This window comes from Sorex fumeus, unplaced genomic scaffold (genome assembly GCF_029834395.1).
Source record: "Sorex fumeus unplaced genomic scaffold, SorFum_2.1 ptg000128l, whole genome shotgun sequence".
Taxonomy (NCBI): domain Eukaryota; kingdom Metazoa; phylum Chordata; class Mammalia; order Eulipotyphla; family Soricidae; genus Sorex; species Sorex fumeus.
In genome coordinates, this window is record NW_026606185.1 from 48,279,292 (window position 1) to 48,304,788 (window position 25,497).

Sequence of the window (25,497 nt, forward strand, 5' to 3'; positions counted from 1 at the left end):
CAATCACACAGACACTGCCTTACGGTAAGGCTGAAGATCCTTAAGAAATGGTACCCAAGAAAGTGAGATCACTGCGATCCCAATCAGTGCCATCTGCTCCAAGGATCTTTCCAAAGAATGGAAAAAGCCAGTGCCATGGCCTGGGAGAGCAGCTATAAACCAGCTCCTCCTTCCACCAATCCTCAGGCTGGGTGGGCCTTTTGTCTCTGTCCCCCCTTCTGCCTCTTATCTGTCTTCCATCAGGCTCACCACCACATATGGGATGGCCCTTGGTGCAGGAGTTCCCATGCAGGAAGAACAGGGAGGCCCCTAGAATCTATACTGGCAGAAAGCACGAATGCCAAGTGTCCCCCATCTTAAGATGCAAGAATCCTTCCCAAGAGTGGTAAAGGGTTTCCAGATGTGACTCCACAATAGAGGAAGATGCCCCCCAGCCCCCCCGCAACCCCCAGCATAGTCTAAGAAGCTCTAACAGAGCCAGAAACCCAGTTTGCTCCTTACAGGGAAATTACACTGTGACCAGGGACTCTGGGCTCCTTTCGGGGGAACACTCAGAAACTCTCCATCCAGGGAATGCAACCCAAATGGGAACTATCTGGAAAACTGTTAGGATATGAAAAATGAAAAATCCTTTTGGTTCACTTGCACAGATTATCTTCCACTCCCTTCTCTTCCCAGTTCTTCACAGATCATGGTTGACAAGGTACTATTTTGGCTACTGTTTGGGAATGTTTTCATTTGTTTGTTTGTTTTTACTCTCCCAAGCTCTCACTTTAACCTCTTCAGGAATTAACAGTTAACTGTATGGCAAACTTCATTGAAGAAAAATAAAGAATGAGGTTACTGAGAAAAAGGGGAAAACTATGCCCACCTAATGTGGGAAAACCACAGAAATTCTGGAACATTGTGGTCCAGGTGGGCACTTATGTACAAAGTGAAAGGAAAATGAATTCTCTACTCTTCTCCTATAAGAAAGAACATAATCATGGGATTAGCTGGACACTAGAATAAAGAGAAATGTTTTTTAAAGCAACCAAATATTTGGTGAATGATGTGATTTCTTGCAGAAAGCCCAGCTGACTTTCCCTCTGCTGCCTTCCCCAGTCCTTCTCACTGATCCCCTCGAATGAGGAGAAGCCTTAAGCTTGCAGATTCTCACCACCAACATCAGCTGGTGTGGGATTAGCCTCCATCGGGGAGAAGGGCTAGGATCCCCACCCTCACGCTTTTTCTCTAGGACCACAAGCTCCCACAAGAAGCAGTTCTTGTGTGTTCAGATGACAGTCTAACAGCATCATGTAGTGCTGAACAAAAATAGCCTTGACAAGAGAAGGAATGTCTGTGTGAGGCTGGGGCACCAATGCCTCATCCCAGATCACACTCTGCTCCCACTCCCCACGGCCCCCCTACCCTCCTCCAGATCCTTCTCTGCCCCAGACCTCACTTCACCCGCCCCTCATCTTCTGCACTACCTGTGAGAGCATGTACTCCTGTGATATTTCTTCCTGCTGTTCTTTCCCAGGACCCCATCTTACATCTTTTCCAAGCTGGCCTTCTGTAGCCAATGACTTCGTGAAATTGTCTCCAGCCTCTGGTCTTACTGGAAGGTTTGCCAAGAGATCATCCGTTTTCTATAGTTGCCCAGTTTTGTTGTCCTTCATTAGCTCAGAATGTACCTCCTGCAGCAGGGTCAGTCTTGCCTGAAATGTGGCTTGATCTTCTTTCCCATGTCTAACCTTATGTCGTTCTGCTCTCTCTTTTCTTAATCCATTTTCTGAGGGGCTCAACTGTCTTAGAGCCTTTTTAAATAGACAAGTAGTTTGGGGATGTATATGCCCTCTCTACTGTTTTGGTTTGTCTCCCACAGGATCTATTTTTCTTCTTTGCTAGTGATTTATTTCTATTTTTTGCCTTCATGGGCTGGAGTGATAGCACAGCGGTAGGGCGTTTGCCTTGCACACAGCCAACATGGCCGACCTGAGTTCAATTCCTCCGCCCCTCTCGGAGAGCCCGGCAAGCTACCGAGAGTATCTCGCCCGCACGGCAGAGCCTGGCAAGCCACCCGTGATGTATTCGATATGCCAAACACAGTAACAACAAAGTCTCCAATGGAGACGTTACTGGGCCTGCTCGAGCAAATCGATGATCAACGGGAGGGCCTTTACTTTACTTTTACTTTTTTGCCTTCATGTTTTTAAATTGATGTAAAGTAAAAAAGAAAAAGAAGTTTCTTCCTTTGAAATATTTCTCTTTTGACAAAAAAAAAAAGACATAGAAGGCTATCAATTGTTCTCCTCAGAACAGCATTAGCTGTATGCTAGATATCTTGGAATACAATATCCTACTTTGATCATTTTTTTAAATTATGTACAATTTTTGTTTTTATTTCTCTTTGATCCAAGGATTATTTAAAGATGGTTCTTAAATTTTCAGCATTTTGTATCTTTTAACGTTATTTAACCCTCTAGTTTTATTGGAAAATAGCTTATAAAATACTTCAAAGCTTTATGAGTTTTTCTTTGTAGCCAAGTAATTGACTTTGGATATAAAATGCTAAAGTTTTATTTGGAAGAACCTCATATCAGATATATTTTTTTATTATTTACCTCTGCTTTAGTTTTATCTATGAGGCCATAATTCTGAAATGGGGTTATTAAATGTTTAAAACATCCTTAAATTCGTGGCATTTATGAAACTTTGCTTTCATATATTTAGAGAGCAAAATTGTTTGGTACCTACTGATTGATTACATTGTTTAATACCTAAACAATGCCTATGCCTATCATTGATTCTTCATAAATTTGACCTCTTACTATTATAAAATATAAACTCTGCATTTTTTAATCCTCACTTGTGTTTTTTGGATTTTGTTGGTTGTTTTTGATATTGGTTTAGGGGCCACACCCAGAAGTTCTCAAGGCTTATAAAGTTATTCCTAAATGTGTCTTTTCTTACCAATACTACCTCTCCATTTGCAAGCTCATCTTTCTCTAGATAGGCAATCCTTCTGCTAATATTTCTTTAACAGTTTATCTTTCTCCATCTCTTCTTTCACTCTCTCTAGAACACCTGTTATCCATATGCTAGGCCTTATTTATCTCTGTTCCAATTGCTTGTTACCATCCCAATTACTACCATATGTGGATTTTCCTCCGTATTGAGATATTTCTTCTATTTTATCTTTCAGACCACTGATTCATAATCTAACAGTAAACATCCTTTCATTCAATTCAACAGATAAGTTGAATTTTCACTCATGCCTTTCAATTTCAGAGAACGATTGGGGATGAGGACCAAAATTGAATTCCCATTATTTGATTTCCATTTTGTTTATATTATTCTTTTGCTTTTGTCTCTCTTCTCTGCCTCCAAAAATTAGGTACAGTTTTTGGTCATTTGTGGTCCCAGACTTCTGTCTTTTCCCTTCTTAACTAATTGTCCCCTTAACTAATTGTTTGCATAACAGTTGGGGCTTATACCAAATGCCCTGAAGTAAACCCCTAGAAACTGTCTCATGGGCTTACACCATTCACTCATTCATCCAGAAGACATTGTTGGAGGAACTATTAATATGTTACCCAGATCCATGCTTGACAAAAAATCATGGAAGAATCAGACCAGTCTCTGCCTTCAAGGAATTTATTTCATAGGAATTTTCCCACTAAGTATAATCTCGCCTGACGTAAAGACAAGGCAGGCACCACCGACTGTCAGAGTCACATAAGTTTAATTTATTTTGATTGAATTATCTGGTTGAGTTTGTCTTTTGTTCAGGAAAATTATAAAGCACTATTTTAATGGTTCCAGGAAATTTTTGGCTCTTCTCTTGTCCTTTTCTGTCATGTTCCCAGGCATCCCTTCTGTTTAAAGCTTTGAACCTGTGAAAATATAAATAGTCTCAGGAAGGTAACACAGTAAGCTTGATCAATCACCTGCATCTTAGGCTTAAGGAGTAATTTGTGAGAACAGGTTGTATTTTTTAAGGGGGGGGGAGGGCGGAAATACAGAGAAAATAATGGTTAGCATTCATTTTTTTTTTAAAGTATGCTCAATAAGAGAGGGCATGCTGAGATAAGGCCTGGCTGAGTAAATGAGGTCTGGAATCCTTTGTGTCCTTGTAAGTGATTGCAAAGCTATTGTATTTATCTCAGAGAAGACACAGTTGGAGTCATTACTGTCTGCAGTTGGGGTGACACTGTGGAGGAAGTCAACTTTCCCTGCATCACTTTAGGACGCAGAACAAGGACCACCAGGTTGAAGTGATAAGCAGGCTGACTTTATATCAGTGAAGAGGGGAGTATTTTAACAATGGAAGTTGCCTGAGAAGTGGCTATCCTGTGAGCTCCTGAGTCTATATTCTGCCAGAGGTTGCAGACCTATTGGAGATGCTTGTTTGAATATAGATGACTGTTGCTGCCACTCTCTTCCTAACCCAAGTTTTTGTGATTTTGTGTTCTTGAGTTCCCACAGAAAAGTATCATGTCATTGAGGTAGCAAAAGGTAAGATCATGTGACCAGAGAGAGAGAGAATATAGAGCTAGAAGTAATCCTTGAGTACTCTAGGATGTGACCCAAAAACAAAAGTAAGACTATGGAGATCAGATAGATTAAAAGTATACTCTCGCTCCCTTTATAACTTTTCCTAAAGTTCTGCCAGTTAGTCATTTGTTCTGCTTATCAAAACACACACCATAGTTGCTTGTGTGGATGCAACCAAGTTGGGTTATGCATCATCACTCAATTCTATCTCCCCCTTGACCTTCTTTCCTCCCTCACCCCCATTTTCAGGTCTTCCCTTGAAGACTAACCCACTGAGAAACTGGATTTTTCTGGTTTGTATGTGTGGTTACACTGAACCAATGTATTTCCACCCCTGTTTATTTGTGCTTCTTACCTGAGCATTGTTGCTTTGTCTCCTTGGCTTTTTACATTTGTGAAGGTCTGGAAGCAACTATAGCCTAAACCCAGGCAGGGGCCGGTGGTTTCAATGTGGATATGACTTTTACTTAATAAACAGGTGTCATTTGGCAACTTTCAAAGCATTCTTTTTTGTGTACTTTTTCCCCCACTTCCCTGGCCTTTCCTTCCTCTTGTCAGAGGAAAGAGAAGAATCCTTAAGGAAGCTTTCTGTCCCTGGTGGAAATATTCCAAGACCCCGTCAATGAAGGAGAAAGGGAATTGCCAGAAAAAAAATCTTTTTTTTACTATTAAGGAGGCCTTATCTCCTCCCACAGCTGAAAAGGTTCCTGAAATAGAATAAAGAAAGTCTCTCTTTGGAGAACTAGATCAGCTACTACTTATTCCACAGAACAACCTTTGCCTTCCCGGAGGCATCTTCCCATGTTTTGTTCCTGACCGTCATTAAAGGTCTTTTCCCTCCACACGGTTGAAGATGCTGTGAAAGGGGGCCCTGAGCTTAGGTGATAAACTTAGTTCTGAAGTAAATTGTGATTGACCAGGTCTTGAAGGAAATCATCTGCCAGAGGTCTCTCAGGGAGTCCTCACTGTCCGTGATATTATCTTCACTATGCCCATCAGGGGCAAGAGTCCATCTTGGTTATTACTTTCTGGAATGGACATGGAGCAACCCCCCGACCCTTTATCTACAGACATTGCCATACTTCTAAGCACCACAGATCCAGTGAGCTCATGGAAGGTATGTGGACTTTCTGGAAGGCTCCTCTAGATTGTAATCAAGTTCTGTCTTCAAATGGGTTACCTGCTGTTTATTAGTGGACATCCCTACTCCTTCAAGCATGGAGGGATGCTTAGGGAGCTGGGCAGAGGGCTTCCACAGGAACCCTCAGGAGATGCCAGTGCAAGAGTGCAAGGGATGAGCAGTCAGGCTCAAGCCACAAGACTAGCCAACGGCGGGACAAGGAAAAGTCAGTATTGTCACAGGCCTTGCATGGACAACACTGGGGGAAGGTCCCTGACAGAAAACTGACTGCTCCCTGGAATGTGGGGCCCACTGGGCTCCTTGTTTGCTTTTCTTCTTCACAAATGTTCTCCGTGATCAGGACCCCTCGTTGGCCATTCCAAAATACCTGGCACGATGGGGAACGAGCCTTTGACGTCAGTGGGGCGTTTGTCTACTCAGGTGTAGCTAATTTCTTCAGGGTGCAGTTTTGTTTCTGAACCTGAGAAGGCCACCTCATACCCTTGTCACTGTGTGTTATGTGTGTGTGAAGGGGGACCAGGGTACACAAGTACAGAAAGGCAAGGAGGGAGGATGGATTCTTGACCCGCCATACTTTCAAAGCCAAACAAAATGTTTGGATTGGGCCCCTTCTCCAAACGCTAGTCTACCCAGCCTCTTGGCCTCCTGGGACTGGGAAGGGCCAGCTCTCCTACTATATAGACCTCGCCGCCCTTCCCACAGACAGAGGTTAGATCAGGCTCTTCTTGCTCTACAAGTGGGTCCATCGTGAGCCCCCAGAACCCTGATCAGCAGAAGTCGGAATAAGGGAAGGTGTGAACGTTTCCAGAGAACCAGAAAGAGAGCGTCTAGTCTTGGACTTTGCAGAAATTTCCACTGAGAGTCTAATGATAATACTGTTCCTCAATCTGTGTGCCCAGCCCCTATGGGGAATTAAGGGAGTTAACTGAGATTGGGAGGCTGATTGGTCCCTGAGGAGACAACACTTAGATGACTGCTTTAAAGCCAAATGCGGGATCGAGCAGTCTAATGAGTGGAGTAAGTGGGAGGTAATGGCTGAGGGAGGACAGAAAAGCTACTACTAGAACATCCAGGCTCTGCCCCTTTAAAGGAACCCTGCCTGATAACACCCGCTGGGGGAACCATGGTAGCTAGCCTTCCCTGGAGAGGTTAGGGAGTAATCTCCCACCAGGAACGCCAGAGCCAGCAAGCAAGCGATATACTGTGACCGCGGCACCTCCTCCAGGTACCTTCCCTCACCTGGAAGCTGTGACCCAGGCAGAGGTTTGGGGATATACCGTGGACTTGGAAAAGTCAGTGGGAAGCTGAGCCAGTGGATTCCAGGTAGTGAAAAGGTTGGGGTTTAGGAGAAGTCCAGCACCTGGGCTCGAGGAACAGAGGTGAAGCCCAGTCACCGAGAAGCTCCTTCCCGAATGCTGATGCTTTAGGCTTCTCCAGTCCTGTGCAGGAAGTCAAAAGGAGCCAGGTAAGAGATCCCCAGGGACAGAACTGAGCCAAACAGAACCCTTAGCCAGTAGGATCACCTGACCTTCATGGGGGTGGGGGGAATCTTTACCTGTTCCTTTCTTCTATAGAGATAAGGGGTCTGGAAAGCCCATTCTGAGACCAGGAGGCCTTATCAGGCACTCCAGAGAGACTTGAGATTTTAGAGGCTTCAAGCCTCAATGCCAATGGCTCACTCCTGACTTACTGATGAAGAAACCATGAGGCAGAGACCTGTCCAGGGGGGTCAAAGAGCCTGAACAGAAGTCCATGTTCCCCAATTAACACCTCTGAGCTCTTCTGGCTCCCTAGGGATGGCACCACATGAATCCATAACACTCAAAGCCTCATATTACCCACCAGACTCTCTGAATGAATCTTCGTGTCATTTGTCAACCTTTCCTGATTCTGGAACCCACATTCTGTCCTCAGTATGGTACCCAGGGCATCAATCACAGCATTGAATCTAGCTGATGCTAGTGTTGGAAGATGCTTATGAGGTGGAGTTGGACACCTTTTCCTCAGCACTCATAACCTGTCACACCCATGTGTGATGGTTTACCTCACACATCCTGGCACCTATTCCTTCCCCTTCCATGGACATGCCAATAGAGCTGGACCGTATCAGTATCCAGAGACATTTCAGCAGCCTATCTCCTCTGTGCCACTCTTTAAGTTTCCATCTTATGTTGCTGTGGTCCATTCTGTATAGCTATTGGGAAGTTTCTGGAAGGTAGACTCATGTGCTATAGAGACCAAAACATCAGGATATTGAGTTTATCTGATCAGGACTCTTGTGTAAACAAGGTGAATTCTTCCAAAACTGGCACCCAAAGATCTGAACCTTGGTGAACTCACAGAGAAAGGACACTTTGAGGCCTGGATATGTCTGAAGCCAGCCCTCTGCTTGCTATCAACACCCTGGTCTTGATATGCCCTTTCTCTCAAACATATGCAGCATCTACACCGCCCTTTTAAGATTAGTGGGGAAATTAAGTTTGCTCTCTAGTGGTAATAATTTTCTGGAACACTGTTTTAAGAAAGATGCTGAGGAGGTATTAAACTTACTGGAAAAGAGTGCTGTGATGAATTAGCTGTTTGCCATGGATAATGTGAGGGGAATGTAGGGAAGAGGGTGAGGAGAAAGGAAGTATGGAAATGTGGCAACAAGAGAGAAAGGTGGTGGCTCAGAACTATTTTTGATCTTCTAGTTGGTGTCACATACACCGGTTGTTGGATTTTGTTTGGGTTGAACTTTTCATTGCTGTTGGACATTTGTTACGCTTTTGGAGCTATGAAATAATGCATCATTTTTTCAATTGAAAGGTCACAATTCTTTTGGTATCATTTGGGTGTTTGATATCAGCCATCACCTGCAAAACACCACTACTCCTGGAGCAAAGAATCAAATCCAAGAAGCCAAAACCCAGCTTCATAACTCACTATAGGAGTGGTCTCAGGTGAGCCACTTTTCTCTGGGCTTCAGTGTCCTCTGTCAATGTCTAGACAAATGGGTCACTTAGTTACCAAGGATTGGTTAATCTGACTAGTTTCATTGGATTGGGAAGCATGTCTTGAGAACTTCTTAGTGACATTAGAATTATCAATATAAAACTCCACTGTGGACAGAGCTTCGAAACTGCTAGTCTGTAGAACCTTCAGCAAACAAAATGGTTTTTTCCTTCAATAAATGGAATAAGACAAGGCAAGGGTGGTTTTGTGGAGGAAGCAGAGCATAAAGAAGACCTTGAAGGGTAGATATAAATTAGGCAGGAAAAGGAGGAACAGAGGGCCAGTGTTATGACAGAGTATCCAGAAAGCAGCATGTGCATTGGAAGAGAAAGGATGATCATGTTAGCTATGTTGTGGAACATCGAGAAAATCAGACAAAAGAAGTTAAGTATTATACTGCTGGCAATAGGGAGCCACATAGATTGTCGAGCAGGAGAGAGAGTCATAGGGCCTAGGAGTTGAATGACAATGTATAGAAGAGAGAGAGAGAGAGAGAGAGAGAGAGAGAGAGATCAAAAGCAGAGAAATTGATCAAATAGACATGCAGTTATGAGTATGCGGCATGAGTGAAAATGGGGAAGGAGAGAACCACTGAGGTGTGACCATAGTAACACATGAGCTGCTCTAGACTTTAGATTCTCCTTAATCTCTTTCTTCAAAGAGTTTAAATTGTGATTAGGAGGATGAAGTCTATCTTATTGCAGGGTTACAGTGACTCATGCAGCCGTGTGTGTGTGTGTGTGTGTGTGTGTGTGTGTGTGTGTGTGTGTGTGTAAATTAGAAAAATTAGAGCTTCCAAGTAGTCTCAGGGAACTAGCTTCATCTTTATTCTGTCCATCTCTCTCCTCAGTCTAGATATATTGGGAAGAATCCAGGGCAGGGATTGCACTTTAATTTCCTGAAGGAAAAGGAGCCATGTTTTTTTTTAAAAATGCATTCTAGAGTACCTGACCCCAAGTCTTTATTTTCAAAAGAGTAAATTGGCAGACCAAAAATAGATCCCAAATAGAAAAATAAGATTTAGGGAAATGACTCTACACTGGAAGACCAGACATAAAACAAATCTACAGGATTTAGGTCCTCTAGGGTCATAGCTGGGTCCCTGGCTGTGTGTCTGCCCAAAAAATCTCATCCTTCCTCTATCCTCTCCTTCCCCAACTCTAATATTCAATGCTGCAGTTGATTATAGAATTGTGTTTGAAAACGGCAGCAAAACACAACTTCGCTGAAATACCAATTCCTCTTACATATCTCTCTCTCTCTTTCTCTCTCTCTCTCTCTCTCTCTCTCTCTCTCTCTCTCTCACACACACACACACACACACACACACACACACAAGTTCCAGAAATTACAAGTCATAGTTCAAAGCTTAGCTTCCTTGTGAGAAAATATATGCCAAAAAATGTAGGTCAAAATGTAATCATAGAGAATTGGATGTAGGGAAAAAAAAACCTCAAATTATTTACGATGTGTCACATAAAAAAAATGTCATTCTGGCATAGTAACTAGCAAATTGCCTTGTGATGTGTGGGTGTGTCCACAAAGAGTGTGTTGGGAGGAATAAGAGACTCCAGGAGCCGGAGGAGGGATGACAAATGGGTATTGATGGGAGGTTCCAGATGCTCCGTGTATTGGAGATTGCTAGTGATCTCCAGAGGGCATCAATTCACCTCCAGGAGACAGGGAAACCTGTTCCCAGCCTGAGCAAGGCAACTTAGAAAAATTGTCTAGAAATGAGCCTGTTAGAGTAAAGGTTGATTTTCAGTAAGACTCTATCATTTCTCCCCTTCTGAAAGCTGTCTGAGATGGTTTGGGTTTGTTTTATTCCCCTCAGCAAGATGGCAATAAAGCTTCGGGATTGTATTTGACAGGTGGGCTCCTCTACAAAGCCTTTTTTGCCCCTGATGTTTCAGTGGTTGGCGTTTTCTGTGCGTTAGAGAGCAGTGGATGCCTGAGTACTCTGTGGCATGACTCTCAGGGGAGCAGGAGGGGGTGGGGGGAGATTCTGAACAAATCAGTCTGACTCATAAAGTTCCTTTAGTATCTGAATCAATGGCAGGGGCCTCATGCCAGGAGCATGGTCTGTTAAAACAGAATGGTGGCCATCCTTGAGGTCAGGGACTGCACCTGGATATGCTTCCAAACATTCTCCAGTGTGAAGCTACCAGCCCCAGGACATTGGATAAGGCTCGAAGAGAAGGTGAGAGCAGTAGGTCTACCCCCACGGAGCATGCCACGAGTTTCTCAGCATTAAGGTTCTGAAGCAAAGAACTTCCAATCCATATCCACCACCCAGAAAAGATTTTGCCAAAAGGAAACACACACACACACACACACACACACACACACACACACAGCGCTCTTCAGGTGGGGCTGATGTGACCAGAGTCCCTCTGCTATAAAACATCACCTGGTGCTGACTGACCCATGCCATGCCACACTTCCAATTTTCTATTTGTGCTGTAATATTGGGGGTTGGGAGGAGCTCTGAAACTAATTATAAAAAAGGGAGTGATTGTGGATAAAGTGGGTTTGGGGCTCTAGAATGCACAGCCTCACCTCCCAGCACCTCTGGAGTTTGAGAACAAGTCATGTAAAATAGCAGCCACCAAAAGAAGTCCCGTCACCAAACTCTCCATAGCCAATGACTCACTCTCTTTCTCTCTCTCATCAATGGTTTTTCCTGCCACTCATGTGGCATTTCTGGGCTCCCATTTAGCTGGCCTTGGGGGGGCTGATCAACATCTATAAACTTCCTTATTTAGCCATGTCACACTGGCCACACTCAGCTCTTTCACCCAGCATCTCTGAGGACTCCACGCAATTTGGCTGTTACCTTTGCCAGCCCATAGAACACTTGCCTTTATTGCAATATTTATCAAGTTCTTAATGCTTACAATGAGATATATTATTTTTAAATAATTCATACTATGAAATTCCCAATAATGTTCACTCTACTATTCAAAGATCTATTCATTTACTCAACAAAGAGTTCTGGGTGCCAACAGTATAGCAGCTGCATGGGTTTTTGTTTTTTAATTTATTTTTTATTGACTCACAGTGAGACACAGTTACAGAATTGTTCATGATTGGGTGTTAGTCATACAGTGCTCCAACACCTGTCCCTTCACCAGTGTACATTTCCCACCACCAATGTCCCTAGTTTCCTTCCCTCCCACCCCACCCCCCATCCCCACCTCCTATCATAGAGGCAGGCACTTTCCTTCTCTCTCTGTCTCTGACTCTCTCTCTCTCTCTCTTTCTCTCTTTCTACCCCCCCCCCACTACTTTCTCTCTCCTTTGGGGCATTGCATGTATATCCCTTTACCTACTTTCAACACTCATTTCTTGTCCAGAGTGATCATTTCCAATTATTACTAGAAACGGTCCAATTAATTCCTTCTCTATCCTAACTGCCTTCGCCCACACACATATGTAGCAAGCTTCCAACCACTGACCAGTCCTCCTGGCCTCTACATATTAAGAGCGAGAAGTGCTAAGGTGAACAGCTCTACCTGGACTGTCACAGACCTCAGTGTCTGTGGAAGTGACAGACCCCACACTAAACTGACACCCAATTAAATCAGGGTAGGTGCTGGGAGGACCAGGTGTGGCCCAGATAAGGAGATTTGAACAGAGAGACACAGACCAGGATGTGGCCTGGCAGGAGGTGCTGAGATGCGAGAACCACAGTTATTTTCCAGAACATTTCCGCAAGCATTATCTCATCTTCATAGCTGCCTGAGAAGGAAGTGACAGTTTCCCTCCCAAACATCTGCCGTCCTTCTCTCTACAGGCTCTGCCTATAAGGTCTGTGTGTTTCTCTGGGGGGGCCAGGCCTGCAGGGAGGAAACAGTCATTGTAATCCCATGACTTGCAAACTAAGTGATTTCCAGTGTTTCAACAATAGGATCCTTTCTCCCCACTATGGAACTAATGGTACTTGATTTCTAGAACATTCAGGGCTGATGTGTTGATGATATTCTTTACTTGGAAGGTTTCTGGCATTGTTAGGGGGCTCAGCAGCACTCAACCAACTGGGTGGGGCAGTTCAGTGGGCAGTGCAGAGGGTCTGAGGATGGAACTTGGGTCATCATGCTTGTGAAGCACAGGATCCTGACCACTGAGCTATCTGGTGCTCCCACCCCATGACGTTCTTGAAATTACCTTTACTCACAGGTGCGCCCTGATCTGGTAGAGCTCACTGGCTGCCACTTCGGCTTTTGGCATCTTTAAAGCCTGACCTAGTTGACGATGTTATCTCCAGCCTTCTGGTCATCTCTTCCCACACCTTCACTCCCAGCGCTTAACCAGCCTTATGAGACATCCCCTCCTCGGGGTCCAGGGCCCCGTGGAACCAGCACCACACACATAATACCCAGCACCAAGCCCTCCAGACCACATTTGCAGCTACCTGCCCTTCCCCAATGCAGCCCCAAGGGGAGCAGAAAAGCAAGAGTGGGCGAGATGTGTGCTCCTGTTTTCGATAAGCTAGAGGGCTGGACCCTGCCCACTCCACATCCTGTGAGCTGGTGGCTGGGTGAAAGGCAGGGGCAGGGCAGGAAGGCCAGGGGTCCTGCAGCCACCTGAGAGCTGGCCACCTCTGCTAGCCAGGGCACCTGTGAGCCCTGTGCAGCATTGCTGTGACCGACAGCTACATGAGTCAGCTGAGCTGCCTTCTCTGGCCCCACCAGGTGGGCTGAAGTGAAGGTCAAACTACCCCGCTGTGCCACATGGGTGGCTACCAGCAGGTGAGGAGCAGGCCTGGGGACTGAAGCTTGGCTTGGGGATTACGGCCTGCTCTGTCCAGGGAGGAATGCTGCCCCTCAGGTCCTGCCTTCCCCAACCCTGTCCTCCAAGGTGCCCCAGGTCAGGTTGATGATCAAGGGGTCTCTGAAGGGGTCTCTCCAGCTTCAAGGTTAGGGCTCGATGCAGAAACAAAAGTTTCTCCCTGGGAGCAGAGCGACAGTAGAGGAGGTGGGTGCTTGCCTTGCATGCATCTGACCCAGGTTTCGTCCCTGGCCTCCCATAAGCTCCCCTGAGCCCCACAGGAGTGACCCAGAACCAAGAACGCACTTTTGCCTCCGAGTCCCACCCTAAGCTCAGAGCCATGAGAGTGAACCCTGAGCACCACCTAGTATGGCCCCAAACCAAAGTCAGCTCCTTTGGTCCTGGGATGCAATGACTGGCAGAGCACTTGCGCTGGGACGCAGTCATTGTCAGAGCACTTGCCCTTCATGTATAAGGCCCTGGCTTTAATCCCTGGGCCACACACACACACACACACACACACACACACACACACACACACACACCAGAGGAAACAGTTCATTTTTTTAATGAGCCTGCGCTATTTAGGTTCAGGTATTTTATTCATGGTCACCATCACGGTCCTCCCATTGTTCATCAATTTGCTCGAGCGGGTCCAGTAACGTCTCCATCATGAGACTTGTTGTTACTGTGTTTGGCATATTGAATACGTCACGGGTAGCTTGCCAGGCTCTGCTGTGCGGGTGAGATACTCTTGGTAGCTTGGCTCTCCGAGAGGTGCGGAGGAATTGAACTCAGGTATTTTATTACTATCTGCTTTATCTGGGGGTCTTCCCACGTGGTGCCAGGAGATCTGGGGGACCATCCCAGTGATACTCAGTCAACAGCACTGGCAGTCCAATGTACAGACCTGAGGGTGCAGTGCTGCTGTGGGTCAGGGTTTATCACTCAGACTACCAGTTCTCGGGGCTTCCATGAGCACAACACAGAGATCAGGGTACCACAGAGTGCTGGATAAAACCAGGGTTGGCACATTCAAGCCCACACCTTAACTCCTGTAAATTCTCATGTGCCAAAATCATTGAACACACACATGCACCCAGACATACACTTGCATACACATGCATGAACACATACACATGCATGTACACACATGCATTAATGATATGCACACGCATATACACACATGCACATACACACTCAAAACACATATGCACGTGTATATATACACACTCACATGCATGCACATATACCCACATATGCACATGCAAATATACACGCTTATACACACATAACACCTGATGCACACATGCTCCTGCCCAGACGTGGCGGGGGGTGCAGGAAGAAGTCGGAAGGAGTGTGTGGTCAAGGAGGCAGACTCGGCCCACCAGCGCGGGGTCGGAGGACAACCAGCCTAGCAGACTCTGGCAGGGCGTGGGTGAACGAGGCAGGTCCCCGGAGGTCCCAGGCAGCCTGGCGCAGCAGGGGCTGGCGTGATGCGCGCAAGGGCCGCTCTGTCTCTGCAGCTTCTGCGCTGGTTTCTGGCTCGGCTCTCGTGGGCGCAGGCCGGATGGCCCACTCACCCGGCTGGTTTTCCCCCCGCAGGTGGAGAGCAGCAGGCCGCAGCCAGCCCGAAGGCTGATGAGGGTTCGGGGGCTGCACGCCCCAAGCCCAGGACCGTGTTCCACATCGAGTCCATCCGCAGGAGGAGCAAAGGTGCGTGTTGCTTCCCGGCCCCCATGGCCTGGACCTGCTCTGAGCATTGAGCACTGAGCACTGAACACTGCGGCAGCCCACTTGCCTGGGGGCCACTGGACACACGGGCAATGACGGGGATGGGGGGAGTTGAGGGGGCAACCCAGGATGCATGCTGTGGGCGCATTCATTCCTGGGGGCCTCAGGGTGGGGAGGAAATTTCGCCCAATGTCTGGGGCTAGAGAGGAGAAGAAGTCTGGTTCTGCACTCCCAGACTCAGGGAGCGGGTTCGCCTGCCCAAAGTTCCGCAGTCAGGATGGGAGCTGAAGGCGGTGAAGCTGGACCCCAGGCCACTGTCTTGATCACCCAGAAAAGGATTCGTGACTTTCTTCCTCCTGCTCCTCCCAGCATCCCCTACCCTTCAATCCTCTTAGAGAGGCTGGTGAGGCAGAGGAGGGAGGCCACAGCAAAGCAGCAGGGAGAGAGGTGAGCAGGGTTTGCAAGAAAGGGTTTTTGCAGAAGCCGGGGTCCATCAGGGAATCACACACTGGCCTCCAGGTCTAGAAAAATCCCTCACTTTCTTTCAGAGCTAGTTCCCCCCATTAATTGACTTTTGAAAAGGATAACCACTGCCATTCACCATCTCCGCTCCTTCCAAAATGAAAACCCGGCACCTGGGACGCAGCCCTCCTCCTGGGGCTTAGATACTAAAAACACTCAAAACGCAAACTAGAACCTGCCTCCTATTGTGAAAACGGGGCGCTCAGAGGCCGGCCTGTCATTCTCACAGTTCACCACAGGAGGGAGCCAGAGCACCAAAACCGTGCAAGAGTTTTCAAGAATTACAAGGACAGGCTGAAATATTTTTTTAAGCCATAACGTAGACAGCACTTAATCCAACTATAAGTTACTGAGAAATAATTCCGATTCAATGGCATGCATCCAAAAGGTACCAGAACAAACCAAAGTCATGGGGTGGAGGGGAAGGACGGGGGTGGGGGGGGTGTCAAGCATCATGGTCAAATTTAAACCCCACAATTACATAGCTCAAATATACTTTAAAAGAAAAAAACCCTCATCGTTCCAACCCACCCGAGGGAGCCCCAAATCAAAGTGAAATTCCTGTTGGACGTGAGACCATTGCAAGAAGCTCCTGATGTCCTGGGATGCTTCGGGTGGGTTAGAAAGAAGGAAATTTCTAAGAACCAAGAAAATAGATTACAACCTTGCAAGAAATGTGCTTCTCAGGGCTCAGGGCAAAGAGGTGGGGCTGCTAATGGACTGTGCTCCCCACTGCAGTGTTCGGGAAAGGCGAGCACCTGGAGAAACAGGCCAAAGACTCCTTTCCCTATCACTACCGCAAGGCCACAGTGGAGCTGCTGGTGAGTGATGGGGGCTACAAATGAGGGGGTGGGCTGGGGACAGCGCACCCCACACCCTCGTCTGCGACACCCCTCTTTTGACCAGGCTGGTTTCCTGAATCTGTATTTGCAGACACGTAATTCCCCGGGGTTCAAAAATAACTCTTCTTGACAGTTTATGAAGTTTCCGCTTCCCTTTTTTAAAAAAAAATTATTTCTGTTCCATCCTCTGTGGAACCAGCAGCATGCCAGATTTTCAGAAACTGCATCCTGTCCACGTTCAAACAGGGTAGTGACAGCTTTCCATGGGGTGGCAGGGTCCCTCTCAGCATCATTCCTCCTGGGGGTAAATCTCCACTCGGCCAGTCGGCCCTGGCCTGTGTGAGAACCACTCCCTGCCTGAGCCCTCGGCCAAGAATGAGGACACAGATAAACGTCTTGCACCTCTCGGTGCTCGCCCCTGCGATAGGGGCGGTGACTCTTGTCACCCAACACAAAAGCCTGGGCAAGGTTGCTCGGGCCGGAGCTGATTAACCCTTGTACTCAATGCGGCATGAGAATCTGAGCGTGCTTGTGCGTGTGAGAAGCACTGTGGGAGGTGGGGACTTGGAGCCCCTGCCTTGTCCCCGGACAGGACCTGGAGACCATGGAGGAGAGTTCGGAGATAAAGGTGGGCGCCCACCCCGCCCGGACCAGCGGGCTGCAGAGCGCCGCGGCTGCCTGCGGCAAAGGGCTCAGCAGAGTGCTGGGTTACGTCACCGGGGAGATGAAGGAGTGTGGGGAGGGACTGAAAGGTAAGAGTTTGCGCCCACCCGGGGTATATGGGGGGGCACGGTACTCCGGGTGTGGGCAAGGGGCTGTTCGAGGGGCTCCGGCCCAGGCCTGGTGGGGACCCCACTTCTGAGCATTGCGGGCTACCAGTCGTGCTGGGGGCAGTGCTCAGACCTGCTGCCGCTGGGGTTCTAGCAGGTGCCAGGCTTCCCTAGGGCTCTGGGGGCAGTGGGGACGGTCTTCTGGGTACCCCCTGAGTGTTCCCCAACCAGAGCGTGACTCTTTCCCCACCCCAAGTTCCCCGGTCGGGCTCTGTCAGCTGAAGACTCATATCAGAGTGCTCATGGCACCTCTGAACATGGTCTGAAGCTCACTGAGGCCCACAGCTAGTGGACAGTGGGGGCGGGAAGCTCTGGGACAGGGCCGGTTCAGCATGACCACTTTGGCTCCCTGCCACCCCACGCTGCATGCCGAGGTTGGAGCCTTGCAGCTCTGCTCCCTGCCTGTGCCTCCCACCACCTCTCACCTCTGGTACCGTTGCAGACAAATCCCCAGTGCTCCAGTTCCTGGACTGGGTGCTCCGGGGCACCTCCCAGGTGATGTTCGTCAACAACCCCCTCAGCGGCACCCTCATCATCATCGGCCTCTTCATCCAGAATCCCTGGTGGGCCATCTCGGGATGCCTGGGCACCATCGTGTCCACTCTGACCGCCTTGGTTCTGAGTCAGGACAAGTAAGTGCTAGGAGACCCCAATCCTGGCCTGTGACCGCCTTTCCCCTCCCCTTACTGCCACAAGAGGGCGCCCTTCCCCTTCCACCCCTCACTGCCAGGCTCCCTCCAGCCACAAGAGGGCGCCCTTCCCCTTCCACCCTTTACTGCCAGATTCCCTCTGGCCATAAGAGGTCGCCCTTCTCCTTCTACCTCTCACTGCCAGGCTCCTTCCAGCCACAAGAGGGCGCCCTTCCCCTTCTAGCCCTTACTGTCAGGCTCTCTCCTGCCACAAGCGGGCGCCCTTCCCCCTCGGGCCACAAAAGGGCACCTTTCCCCTTCCACCCCTTATGGCAAGGCTCCCTCTGGCCACAAGAGGGTGCCCTTCCACCCCTCACGGTCAGGCTCCATCCTGCCACAAGGGGGCGCCTCTCCCCTTACACTTCTCATTACCAGTCTTCCAGTCCCCAAATCTCTCAAGCACAAGCTCCCCATCACTACCCCTCAAGCTCTGGTCTCTCTTGACCATTGCATAGAGGGAGGGTTGGGGGTGAGAGCAGGGATGACCCCTGATCTCCCCTTCCCAGAGGGGCCACCCATGGCTTTGGGAGGCCCAGCTAAGAAAGCTCTGACCCAGAAGGAAAGCAAGAAGACTGCCCATGGGTTGGTCACGGGGGACCCCCTCCATTTCATCTGCCCCCTCCACCCACCCAGGTCGGCCATCGCGGCCGGACTCCACGGCTACAACGGGGTGCTGGTGGGGCTGCTCATGGCAGTGTTCTCCGACAAAGGCGACTATTACTGGTGGCTTCTACTCCCCGTCATCGTTATGTCCATGACTTGGTGAGTCTTCTCCCGGGGCTGCACGTGTGGATGGGGATTGTGACCAGTTTAGGTCAATTCTGTGACCATCCTCCTAAAGCCCAGATAGAGAGCAGAGAGGTGGGTGAAGATGGGGCGGGGGCGGGAGGGAGGGGGACATAGGGTCGTGATAGGGGCGGTGGACACTATGACAGTGCAGTAGCTTTGTACATCGGTGTCCCAGTGTACCCACTCTTGCACCATGATGCCTAGTGTATAATAAAAATGTTTTAAAACTAAAAGTTACAGGTTCTGGAGAGATAGTGAGGTGGATAAAGCCCTTGCCTCCCAGGCAGTCAACCCGGGTTCAATCTCCAGTACCCCATTAAAAGTTGTATGTAAGGGGCCAGAGCGACAGTACAGTGGGTTGGTCCTTGCAAACAGCCGACCCAGATTCAATCCCCAGCATCCCATATGGTCCCCTGAGCACTGGCGGGAGTAATACCTGAGTGCAGAGCCAGGAGTAACCCCTGAGCACCACCGGATGTGACCCAAAAAGCCAAAAAAAGAAAAAGTTGTATGTAAATAATATTGATAAGCTCAGTATTTGGAGCATTCAGTGGTCACTGTGCCAGGATTGTGCTAGCCAGCTCAGAAAAGGTGCCCAGCAGGCAGGAAGTGTCGCATCTCCAACCTGTGCCTCTGCCCTCAGCCCCATCCTCTCCAGTGCCCTGGGTACTGTCTTCAGCAAGTGGGACCTGCCTGTCTTCACGTTGCCCTTCAACATCGCTGTGACCCTGTACCTGGCAGCCACAGGCCACTATAACCTCTTCTTCCCCACCATGCTGCTGCGGCCGGCGGTCTCCGTGCCCAACATCACCTGGTCGGAGGTGCAGGTGCCCTTGGTAAGTGTCTTGGAGGGGACGGGTCAGCGCCTGCCTGAAAAGGAGGCTGGGAAGGCGCCTGGCCTGACATCGCACAGAGACGCACCCTGGTGTGTACAGCATGTATGCATATGTAAGTGGCACTGTGTGTTTGTGCATGTTTGTGTGGATGCCTATGCATGTGTGTTTGCATGTGTGTATGTGTTTGTATACTGTATGTTTGCATCTTTGTGTGTTTGCCTCTGTGTGCATTGTGTGTGTGTGTGATGTGTGCATGTATCTCTGCATGTGCATGCATGTGTGTCAGCAGTGCTGTGCCCAACTCCCTGGCCTGGGTCCTTCTTAGCTGCCATTCCTTTCTTTGTCTCGCCCTATCACAGCACAGAATGGGAAACTGATCCCAGGATCTCAGAGCCTGATAAGGGAGACTCAGAATCGGAGACCCAGGAGGTGGCTTAAAGGGCTGAATGCCACTTTGCATGTCGGAGTCCCAGAATCAGTTCCCGCATGGTCTGCAGACTGGCCGCCATGTCCTCTTGTCCCCACCCTACCTGGTGCTCTGGCTGCTGATTTCTAGGGCTGCCTTCCTTCCTCTCCTTTCCAGGGTCCTTCGGCTGCTTTCCCCCTTTGAGTCCAGCAGATGCTGACCATTTGCCTTCATCCTGTTTTTTTGTTCACCCTTGTTGCCCAGACGTGCATCCCCCTTGACCACAGCTGCTCCATGAAGCAATATATGCCAGCGCTGGGCAGTTAGGCAGCAGTTAGGGCACAGCCCCTGCCCACAGCAGACCCTGGGCCAGTCCTGGCAAGACATGGGTCCCTGGGCACCACTGGATGCAAACGTGGAGCTCTTTAAGCCCTAGTGGGGTGACTGCAGTCATTCCCCAATACCACAGGGGCCAAACAGCACCTCATTCTCAGGGTTCACTGACCCACTTGGCTAAGCACCAAGATGGGGAAGTGAAAAGGGGAGGTCTGTTGCACACTGCTTGGGAAGCCCCACCTCAAAAAAAGAAAAAGAAAAAGAAATACATGTCTCAGGGGCCCTGAGTGACTCTTGCCTTGCATGTGGCCAATTCGGGTTTGAGCTCAGGCACCCTATGTGGTCCCCTGAGCCCACCAGGAGTACTTCCTGAGGGCAGAGCCAAGAGCAATCCCTGAGCAATGCCAGGTGTGCACTCCCGCCCGGAAGGAAGGAAGAGAGGGAGGAGGGAGGGAAGGAGGGAGGGAGGGAGGGAGGGAGGGAGGAAGGGAGGAAGGAAGGAAGGGAGGAAGGAAGGAAGGAAGGAAGGAAGGAAGGAAGGAAGGAAGGAAGGAGAGAAGGAGAAGAGAAGGAGGGAGAAGAAATACCTGTCTCAGAGCTTCCTGGTTCATTATTGAGAAAGTTTTCATACATCTCATGGCCTCTGAGTGCCCGGGAAACCCATAGCTGTACTGAAACCATTCTGCCCCTTATCTCAGTGGCCCAGGCTCTGCCACGCCCTCGCACTGCCTGCTACAGCTGCAGGCACTTCCACCCACAGAGTTGGGCATGGGGGTTCAATCCAGCCACCCCATCAGCTGCAGATCAGCGCCTCTTGGGAAGTTTAGGAGCCTGAATGAAAGGGGCTTCAGGGGCCAGAGGAGAGACCAGGTGAGGAGTTGGCCTGCCCCTCCCCCCGCCAAGCTCCCCTTGGGAACCAGACACCACTTGGGGCATTCTAAGTCAAGACTTCTCAGTGGGCTTCAGGACAGGAAGCCGTTTCCTACTCTCCGGGCCACGTTTCCCATCACAAAGATGCCTCAGAATTTGGTGGAAATGAAAGCAGTTGGGCAATCTGACACCAATCATTTAGAACCCGCAAGTTCCAGCCAGGAACTTGTCCATTTAGGGGTGCTGCCTCTGGGGGAAAGAACTTTCTGGCCCGTGGAAAGAATCATGGTGCCCAGTGACGTTTTGTCTTTCTTGCTGTCACCTTGCGTTTGGAGGAGGAAGTGGCAAATCAGTGTCGGAGAGGTCTTAAGCCGCAGCAGTTGTGGAGGGTTCTCAGCTCTGCCTTGTGGCCACTGGAGAGCCTCCCCCGCCCCAGGCCTCGCTGCAAAACTCCCACAGCCACCCCCTGGCCAGGGTGGGCCAGGACCACCCTGTTCTCTGTTCTGGGGTAACAAACAGAGCATTGAGCTCAGGTCACACACTAGACCTGTCTCCCCCAAAATGGGCATCGACCCCTCAAGTGCCGCTGAAATGACAAGAGGGACAGCAGTAGCGCTGGGAGCCATGGGAGGTCACTTTCTGTTTGGGTTTGTTTGCTGCAGGAAGGTGGGTTTCCAGAGGGCACTGAGTGATGATTTTTCTGAAGGGGGGCAACAGGCCAGATAAGTGTGGGAACTTCAGCAGGGCAGCACCAAGCCTAGGGGCCCTCCAGAGCAGCTCTAGGGTTCTCATGCTCCCCACGAATTCTCAAGGGCAGAGTCCTCAGAGGCTGGGGCCAAGACCTGCATCATCACGATGAGTCGGGCCAGTCCCCCGCCCCCACCCCCAAGCAGAACACTCCCCTGGCACTGGCCATGGGGTTGCTGCTGAACCCCAAAACAGTTCCCACTGCTCTCAGGGCCAGAACCCCCCCCCCCCACCCACCAAGCCCAGAGGTGTTGGCCTTGGAAACAAACCGTCCTTCCACCTAGCAATTTAACCCTTGAGTTCTTTTAAATTTGAAAAAAGAATTGCAAGAAATTTCAATTCCCAATTTTGATGGAGTCTTTATTTCCCCATTATTCTTCCCTCAGCAATAACACTGTTAGCCAAGTCCCAAGTCTCTTGGCCAGATTGAGCCTGCGCTCACCTTCCCAATAAAGGAGACTGTGCACCCGTCATGTTCCTCTGAGAACAGAAGACAGAAGCAGTTCAGCTCTTCATACCCATTAACATCTGAGACTCGACTGGGAACTTTTATTTTGCTTTTGGGTCACACCTAGTGATGCTCAGGGGTTACTCCTGCCTTAGTCCTCCTTGGAATTACTCCAGGCAGTGTTTGGGAATCATATGGGATGCCGGAGATCAAACCTGGGTAGGCAGCACGCAAGGCAAATGCCCTCCCCGCTGTACTATCACTCTGGTCCTGTCAACTGGAAACTTGTTCAAGATGCAAATGTGGACTGCCTGGTTCTCAAAACTGTTGTCTTTTGCCTCCATACAGTAACACAATCCCTTATCCATGGGGGTGCCTTCTACAACTCCCAGCGGATGCCTGAGACCCTGGAGAGTACCCCAACTTGTAGGCACATTTTTTTTATATACCTCTGCTAAGCTTATTTGGTCAATTCAGCTCAGTGAGAGGCATCAGTAAGTTCTAATGAAACAGAACAATGATGGTTCCGCGGTGACTGAAGCACAATGTCCTCTTGTTGTATGGCATCGTATGGCGTAGGCTATAATGACCTGTACCTGCCCACTCTAATGACCTGTACCCCTGCTGCACCCACAGCTCCTGAGAGCCATCCCCGTCGGCATCGGCCAGGTATATGGCTGTGATAACCCCTGGACCGGAGGCATCTTCCTTGTGGCTTTGCTCCTGTCTTCACCTCTCATTTGCTTGCATGCGGCCATTGGGTCCACCATGGGGATGCTAGCAGGTCAGTGTCCTTCCTTCCTTCTGCCTTCCGTGGGGGCCATCAGAGCTCCACCTGGACACACCACACACCACAGAGCTCGTCCTTCACAGCTGGGTCCCAAGTCTGGCACGGGTCTCTTCCCAGTAGGCTGTCTCTCAGGGCTTTGCTCTGATCATGCCCAGGATTTGTTCTCAGCAGAGAGCAAGGAGAGCGATGAAGGAGGGGTCTTGTTTACTATGTACTTGGGGGTGGGGGGGAACAGGTTGCTAAATCAGCCTGCGGAGCTCCTCCCAGGATCCTTCACTCACCCCAGGGAGCTTCAGAACCCTGTGCTGCTTCTAGATGCCTTCTGCTGGGTAAAATCACACAATCTTGCTTTGTGACTTTGTGTGTGTGTGAAATAGAGGTTCCATCAAAACTGGGACTTAAAAATTCTCTTGCAATTTTTATTTTCAAGTTCAAAGTTTCAAGTTCAAAGACCAAGTGGATAAATGGTAGTAGGGGGGAGGAGGATACGACCCCACATGCCTGTGCTGGGTGTGGGAGACCTCCAACCCCCCACCCTGATGCCAGCCTTCTCCTGCAGCACTGACCATTGCCACACCCTTCCACTCCATCTACTTCGGCCTGTGTGGCTACAACAGCACGCTGGCCTGCATCGCTGTGGGTGGCATGTTCTACGTTCTCACCTGGCAGACACACCTCCTGGCCATCGCCTGTGGTAGGTGCCGCCCCCCAACCTCAGAGGGGGTCTTTGCAGTGCTCCCTGTGACCCGCGGGGGGAGGGGGCAGAAGAGTTTCTTCATTTTGATGTCGGGGGCCCCACAGGTGACTCGTGAAGTGGGGAGGAAAAAGATGGTCACTTTCTCCAATCCTCCTCTGCCACCTGGAACCCAGGGTTACTGGGTTCTTGTCTCACCTTGCAAAAAGAAATTTCAGAAGTAGACAAGCAATGAAATTACATAGTTTTTGTTTGGAGGCTTTGAAGGGAAGGAGGGAGAGAAAGTGGGAGAGAGTGGAGAATAATGTGCTCAAGAGAGAACCTGAGCTTTTCCAAGGGCAGAGAGCGCCCCCATACACATCCCAGCATTAGACACGAAAGCATGCAAGTGCACATCTCAAGAGGGGAGATGCAAGTGACATATGTGCTCAGGCACTACATGTGCTTGGCCACTCAGGCACAAGCAGCACATGGGCTCAGGCAGCATATGCATGCCCTTCCTTTGTTAAAGGTGGCCTTTATAGGGTTTCTCCAACCTGCCCCCATGTGGGGCTTCTACCTATGTCAAAGTCTGTTGCTGAGGAAGTTAAGTGGGAAATTGGGAGTAGTGATAGTCTTCTTTGAAATTCCTTTCCTGGCCTTTTGTTTCTGCAGGAGCTTCTCTGAGTCTGTTGCTGTAGATGGGTCTTATCAGGCCTTAGCTCCTATTTCTTCCTGTTTTCTTCTGAGGGTCATATCAGGCTCTCACAGCAACTTCTGGGCTATTTCTTCCCAGAAAATTTTGCCATTGCCTTGGGAGGGGGCCTTCCCTATCCTGCCTACATCAATTTCAGCTGACTTTACCCTCTCGCAGTCTCACACCTGGTCAGTGCCCCCCCCCCCCCGCCCCCGGCCGACATCTTTAGGACATACTGTCCTCACATGGCTTGGGCTCTGGTTCCATTCCAATCTAGAGATGCAACATGAGCCATGCCGATGATAACAGAAGGGACTGGGCTTGAACGAGCATCTGCTCTCAGAAGCCTCTGATGCTGGTTCCCTGAAGTGGGGCAGGGTGGGGGTCTGTGTCCTGGATCTTGGGCCTCTGTATCTGGGGTTCCAGAACCTTGTCGCACCAGGCGGGAAATGACAAGCCAGCACATCTGTGGGTCCAAAGGCAGTCGTTCATGAAACAAATCCATGTTCTTTCTGAGAAAGGCTGAGTGGATGAGGTTGAGGGGAATGTGCATTTCCACAGGCAAGCTGTAAATGCCCAGCTTTGTTCAGAGGGTTCTCTGCGGTTCTCAGGTGGCAGCCCCCTTCCCCAGCCACAGTTAGTGGTGACTGATCATGTCATCACCCTGAGTGGGGAGGAAGATGTTTCCTGCTTCTTAGTGGGTGCAGACTTGGGGGCTGTCCTGGTACCCAAATGACAGGAGCCACACTAGTTACCCATCCCGAATGCCAGTGATGCCTAAAGCGAAATCTTGGTCTACCCTCTCCAGTGTGCCTCCCTCCAATCTGGAGAAGTGGGCAGCGGC

The 25,497-nt window shown here is 49.5% G+C and overlaps 1 protein-coding gene across 1 annotated transcript in view; it reads left to right on the top strand.

The window, feature by feature from the left end:
• SLC14A2 (solute carrier family 14 member 2) overlaps positions 1 to 25,497 on the top strand; it is a 47,822-nt gene that overhangs the window by 19,608 nt on the left and 2,717 nt on the right. Inside the window, exons 10-18 of the mRNA XM_056137974.1 lie at positions 10,661 to 10,666; positions 15,050 to 15,160; positions 16,439 to 16,521; positions 17,135 to 17,294; positions 17,815 to 18,004; positions 18,695 to 18,823; positions 19,494 to 19,686; positions 23,130 to 23,277; positions 23,843 to 23,977. Coding sequence (XP_055993949.1) covers positions 10,661 to 10,666; positions 15,050 to 15,160; positions 16,439 to 16,521; positions 17,135 to 17,294; positions 17,815 to 18,004; positions 18,695 to 18,823; positions 19,494 to 19,686; positions 23,130 to 23,277; positions 23,843 to 23,977 — 1,155 coding nt within the window. The remainder of the gene's footprint in view (positions 1 to 10,660; positions 10,667 to 15,049; positions 15,161 to 16,438; positions 16,522 to 17,134; positions 17,295 to 17,814; positions 18,005 to 18,694; positions 18,824 to 19,493; positions 19,687 to 23,129; positions 23,278 to 23,842; positions 23,978 to 25,497) is intronic.